The 6,495-nt window shown below is 32.9% G+C and overlaps 1 protein-coding gene across 1 annotated transcript; it reads left to right on the forward strand.

Annotated features, from left to right (window-relative positions):
• Positions 1–328: 328 nt before the first annotated feature.
• Positions 329–3,537, forward strand: LOC111084037 (the record flags this gene model as incomplete). Its single annotated transcript, XM_022380813.1, has 3 exons — positions 329–684; positions 2,615–2,722; positions 3,248–3,537. Coding segments are annotated over 3 exons (754 nt in total), but the record flags the coding sequence as incomplete, so codon positions are not given.
• Positions 3,538–6,495: the final 2,958 nt, after the last annotated feature.

The following is a 6,495-nucleotide window of genomic DNA, read 5'->3' on the forward strand; positions in this document are numbered from 1 at the left end:
AGTGTTTAATATTGGTTAAGCTAGTCCTTGGTAAAATATGATGTAACATTAAACACTATTACAAAGTATGGCCACTAATTAGTTTAGTGTTTAATATTGGTTAATCTAGTCCTTGGTAAAATGTGATGTAACATTAAACACTATTACAAAGTATGGCCACTAATTAGTTTAGTGTTTAATATTGGTTAATCTAGTCCTTGGTAAAATATGATGTAACATTAAACACTATTACAAAGTATGGCCACTAATTAGTTTAGTGTTTAATATTGGTTAAGCTAGTCCTTGGTAACATATGATGTAACATTAAACACTATTGTTATATAACTAGGATCTTCTCCCAACCACTGAGGACAGATTTAATCTGCAACGACGTTTGTATAACAGCAGCGCCCTCTGGAGGAACGAACAATGTGCCAACAACTTACAGCAACCCGCTTCCATCATTTTGCGGAACACCAAGTTCCACCACTGGCCCTATGATTCCTGTTACCAACTTCGTTAATCCTCAGTTAATCCAAGCCTCTACGTCCCCCAACAATAAAGGACTGCCATTCTCCTCAACTATTTCCTCAACTCGTTTTTATATCCGGAAATCGTGCAACCACCGGTGCTTGTGTAACATGGCGACGATTGTCCTCATACTGGTGGCTATTGTTATCACTACTATTATGGCGTATTTTGCTGGTAAGAGAACTGTTGAAGAAGTAAACAAGATAGAATGTAGATTATCTGAGGAACTAGTAAGTGTTCAGTTTCAATTCCTTGAAAGCCATGAATACAGATATTTCGATTTACAACATGAGTGAACTGTAAGATTTTTAAGTTTACATTGGGGATTTTTTTTGTAGAAATAATAATAATGCATGAATAATTACTGAATCAAGTTATACATCAGGCATGAATAATTACTGAATCAAGTTATACATCAGGCATGAATAATTACTGAATCAAGTTATACATCAGGCATGAATAATTACTGAATAAAGTTATACATCAGGCACGATTAATTACTGAATCAAGTTATACATCAGGCATGAATAATTACTGAATCAAGTTATACGTCAGGCCTTGATTCAGTAATTATTCATTTATACATCAGGCATGATTAATTACTGAATCAAGTTATACATAAGGCATGATTAATTACTGAATCAAGTTATACATAAGGCATGAATAATTACTGAATCAAGTTACACATCAGGCATGATTAATTACTGAATCAAGTTATACATCAGGCATGAATAATTACTGAATAAAGTTATACATCAGGCATGATTAATTACTGAATAAAGTTATACGTCAGGCATGATTAATTACTGAATCAAGTTATACATCAGGCATGAATAATTACTGAATCAAGTTATACATCAGACATGACTAATTACTGAATCAAGTTACACATCAGGCATGAATAATTACTGAATCAAGTTATACGTCAGGCATGAATAATTACTGAAATTATGTTATACATCAGGCTGACGATGAATATGAATAAAATCATTATAAAAAACCCTTAAACCAAATATAAGTTTGCCATAACGTATTACAGTTGTTTCCTTAGTTACTTGTCCGTATAACGTATTACAACTATTTCCTTATTTACTTGTCCGTATAACGTATTACACTTGTTTCCTTATTTACTTGTCCGTATAACGTATTACACTTGTTTCCTTAGTTACTTGTCCATATAACGTATTACAATTGTTTCCTTAATTACTTGTCTATATAACGTGTAACGTATTACAATTGTTTCCTTAGTTACTTGTCCGTATAACGTATTACAACTATTTCCTTATTTACTTGTCCGTATAACGTATTACAATTGTTTCCTTAGTTACTTGTCCATATAACGTATTACACTTGTTTCCTTAGTTACTTGTCCGTATAACGTATTACAATTGTTTCCTTAGTTACTTGTCCGTATAACGTATTACAATTGTTTCCTTAGCTACTTGTCCATATAACGTATTACACTTGTTTCCTTAGTTACTTGTCCGTATAACGTATTACACTTGTTTCCTTAGTTACTTGTCCGTATAACGTATTACACTTGTTTCCTTAGTTACTTGTCCATATAACGTATACACTTGTTTCCTTAGTTACTTGTCCGTATAACGTATTACACTTGTTTCCTTAGTTACTTGTCCGTATAACGTATTACAATTGTTTCCTTAGTTACTTGTCCGTATAACGTATTACACTTGTTTCCTTAGTTACTTGTCCGTATAACGTATTACAATTGTTTCCTTAGTTACTTGTCCATATAACGTATTATAATTGTTTCCTTAGTTACTTGTCCATATAACGTATTATAATTGTTTCCTTAGTTACTTGTCCGTATAACGTATTATAATTGTTTCCTTAGTTACCTGTCCACATAACGTATATTTTTATGTAAGTAGACGGTCAAAGTTCGATTAAAGTTAATATCAGATTATAGAGGATAAAACTTCCTTTGGAAAACATAGATGAGGATTATCACACTCAGTAAAATCAGTAATAAGTTGATGGTTTGAAAAGAGTCTAGTGATGGACTGAGACTATTAATATTAGTAGATTTATATCTCTTTTTTTTTTAAATATTATAACCTAATGTTATTTTTATTATTCGAAGCCACGAGCACTCTGGTTGTAAATCAGGAGACTAATAAGCCTTGTATCGTGTTTGATGATGGAGGGATGTCTCAAAATACTATGAACATCATTACTTCAGATTCAAAAGGTAAACATTTTAATATCAGATTTCAGATCGTTTTGACTCAAATGTAGTTGTAGATATATAGATGAACCCTAGAATCTTCGGTTGTTCCAATAATATTGTTAGGTTCATTTTAACCTGTTATGTTTAGAAATTATCATAAAGTATTGAATAAAGTCCGATAAATTAGCATTGATAGAAACATCTTTTGACTAAAATAAATTATCTCACCATAAAGTAAAACCTTTTAAGACGTTTACTATTCATTGTCAACTCCTTATAGTTAACGATGTTTGAGCCGTAGTTTTAGTACAAGCTACGAATACTAATTAACTCTTTGAGCTCTGAAATCCCTCTGCAGGAGGTTAAGAGAACAGTTTTGTATACTCTGGACATATATTAGTAAACTTAGATTGAACAAAGTATATTTACTAAGTTAAATATTCCATTTCAACAACAGAGCATGGAAATCTATTTCTTGGCAAGTCTGTTGAAAGAGGATTTTTCGTGTATTATGTAAACAACATGTTAATATATTTTATATTCCAGTTAGTAATGGGAATTACCAATCATCTTGTTTCGCTATTCCAAGCGAAACGGTCCATTACTCCCAAATTGTCCTAGATTCATCGTTCTCAAAGCGACTGGGAGCACGACATTCATGGACAGTGTGGTTCAACCAGACAAAAGCTGCGTGGGTTCGCTTTAACTTGACCACTCCACGAAGTGTACGTCTTGCTATATTAGCCAGGAGAAACTGGCAGCCTTCTTTAACAAAGTACGACATATATGAGATTGTGAGTCCAGAACAATCTCGTACTTACAAACGTGCTGCAGTGGTAAGTTGTTGTATTTATATGTATTAATCTCGTACTTACAAACGTGCTGCAGTTGTAAGTTGTTGTATTTATATATATTAATCTCGTACTTACAAACGTGCTGCAGTGGTAAGTTGTTGTATTTATACATATTAGTCTCGTACTTACAAACGTGCTGCAGTGGTAAGTTGTTGTATTTATACATATTAGTCTCGTACTTACAAACGTGCTGCAGTGGTAAGTTGTTGTATTTATATATATATTAATCTCGTACTTACAAACGTGCTGCAGTGGTAAGTTGTTGTATTTATATATATATTAATCTCGTACTTAGAAACGTGCTGCAGTGGTAAGTTGTTGTATTCATATATATTAATATCGTACTTAGAAACGTGCTGCAGTGGTAAGTTGTTGTATTTATATATATTAATCTCGTACTTACAAACGTGCTGCAGTTGCAAGTTGTTGTATTTATATATATTAATATCGTACTTATCAACGTGCTGCAGTTGCACTAATCTATATTAAGACAAATTACTAATCTACATTAAGACAAATCACTATTCTACATTAAGACCAATAACTAATCCACATTAAGACAAATCACTAATCCACATTAAGACAAATCACTAATCTATATTAAGACCAATCACTAATCCACATTAAGACAAAACACTAATCTACATTAAGACAAAACACTAATCCACATTAAGACAAATCACTAATCTACATTAAGACAAATCACTAATCCAGATTGAGACAAATTACTGATCTATCCAATTACCTCAGCCATACAGATAAATATTTTGGACGTGACTATGAGGTATTCTAGTTAAGCAACAGAAACTGTCTGACTACAACATCTTCACTACAAATCTGCCACCCCTTCCCATTATAAACTTATATATTCAATCTCTCCATATAAAAATTACAGTGATATAAACAATTTTAAAATTCACACTAAAGAACGTGTGATAGAAGAATTTAAAATTGATAAAAAGATTGAAAAAAGCCAACATTTAAAAAAAATATTCCTTGACACTTCAACACTAGCATAGCCACAGAAAATAATTAATCTTGTTGCCACCTGTTATCAAAAAACATTTCATTGTCATGAAAAATAATTAACCTTGTTGTCACTTATTATCAAAAACCTTTCATAGACATGGAAAATAATTAATCTTGTTGTCACCTATTATCAAAAACCTTTCATAGTCATGGAAAATAATTAACCTTGTTGTCACCTATTATCAAAAACCTTTCATTGTCATAGAAAATAATTAACCTTGTTGTCACCTATTATCAAAAACCTTTCATTGTCATGGAAAATAATTAACCTTGTTGTCACCTGTTATCAAAAACCTTTGATAGGCATGGAAAATAATTAACCTTGTTGTCACCTATTATCAAAAACATTTCATTGTCATAGAAAGTAATTAACCTTGTTGTCACCTATTATCAAAAACATTTTATTGTCATAGAAAGTAATTAACCTTGTTATTACCTATTATCAAAAAACATTTCGTAGTCATGGAAAATAACCTTGTTGTCACTTATTATCAAAAGCTCAAGAATGCTAAACTTTTCTGAAATGTACGAGCATGTCCAGAACGGGTTTTGATCTCGTGATCCGCAGATTACGAGTTGATTCCCTAATTACTAAGCCATGACAAGTTTGACCATTTTAAAAAATGCCTAAAATTACTTTTTTGTTTACTTATATAGAAGTAGTTTAGTTTTATAGAATTATAAGTACACAACGTTTAGATGAATCAGTTTGTTGGAGAAACATAAATGACATATTCAACGTTTCACCTTGGACACACCAGATAACCGTTGAAGGCCGTTTCAGTATTGACAAACCCAAAATAATATTTAAAGCTGGACAAACCTAACTGAACCTTACAGCTAATACAATATGGAGAAACCAAATGCCATTCAGAGGTCGTAAAAATATGAATAAACCAAACAAACGTTAAAAATGGTTCCAATATGGACAAACCAAATCAGCGTTGAAGATGGTTCCAATATGGACAAACCAAATCAGCGTTAGAAATGGTTCCAATATGGACAAACTAAATCAGCGTTAGAAATGGTTCCAATATGGACAAACCAAATCAGCGTTAGAAAGTATTCCAATGTGGACAAACCAAATCAGCGTTAAAGATGGTTCCAATATGTACAAACCAGATCAGCGTTAGAAATGGTTCCAATATGGACAAACCAAATCAGCGTTAGAAATGGTTCGAATATGGACAAACCAAATCAGCGTTGAAGATGGTTCCAATATGGACAAACCAGATCAGCGTTAGAAATGGTTCCAATATGGACAAATCAAATCAGCGTTAAAGATGGTCTCATTATGGACAAACCAAATCAGCGTTCAGAGATCGTTTCGATATGGACAAACGAAAAGACTATTACAGAACATGTCACTTTGAGTAAATCTTTTGAACCACAAATCACCTGTTCTTAATTCTAACTTTGAACAGTTATATCAGTTTTTTTGTTACTATCAACCATTATCATGTTTAATTACTTTTTCTACTTATATACTATTCGTTTTGTTATATTTATATTTCGTACTTTGTAACAAATTCACTGTCTTTTTTCATCACTTTATGGACTGGGCGTGGCCTAGTAGTTAGCGTACCGGACTGTGAATCCGAGGAGTTCGCGGTAGAGAAGCTCACTATAACGCACTTTGTTGAAAAGCATGGATCCATCTGAATCAGGATTTGGGAGGGTCAGGTGCTGTTGAATAGCATGGATCTATCTGAATCAGGATTTGGGAGGGTCAGGTGCTGTTGAATAGCATGGATCCATCTGAATCAGGATCTGGGAGGGTCAGGTGCTGTTGAATAGCATGGATCTATCTGAATCAGGATCTGGGAGGGTCAGGTGCTGTTGAATAGCATGGATCTATCTGAATCAGGATCTGGGAGGGTCAGGTGCTGTTGAATAGCATGGACCTATCTG

The sequence above is a fragment of the Limulus polyphemus genome, unplaced genomic scaffold (assembly GCF_000517525.1).
Source record: "Limulus polyphemus unplaced genomic scaffold, Limulus_polyphemus-2.1.2 Scaffold12977, whole genome shotgun sequence".
NCBI lineage: Eukaryota > Metazoa > Arthropoda > Merostomata > Xiphosura > Limulidae > Limulus > Limulus polyphemus.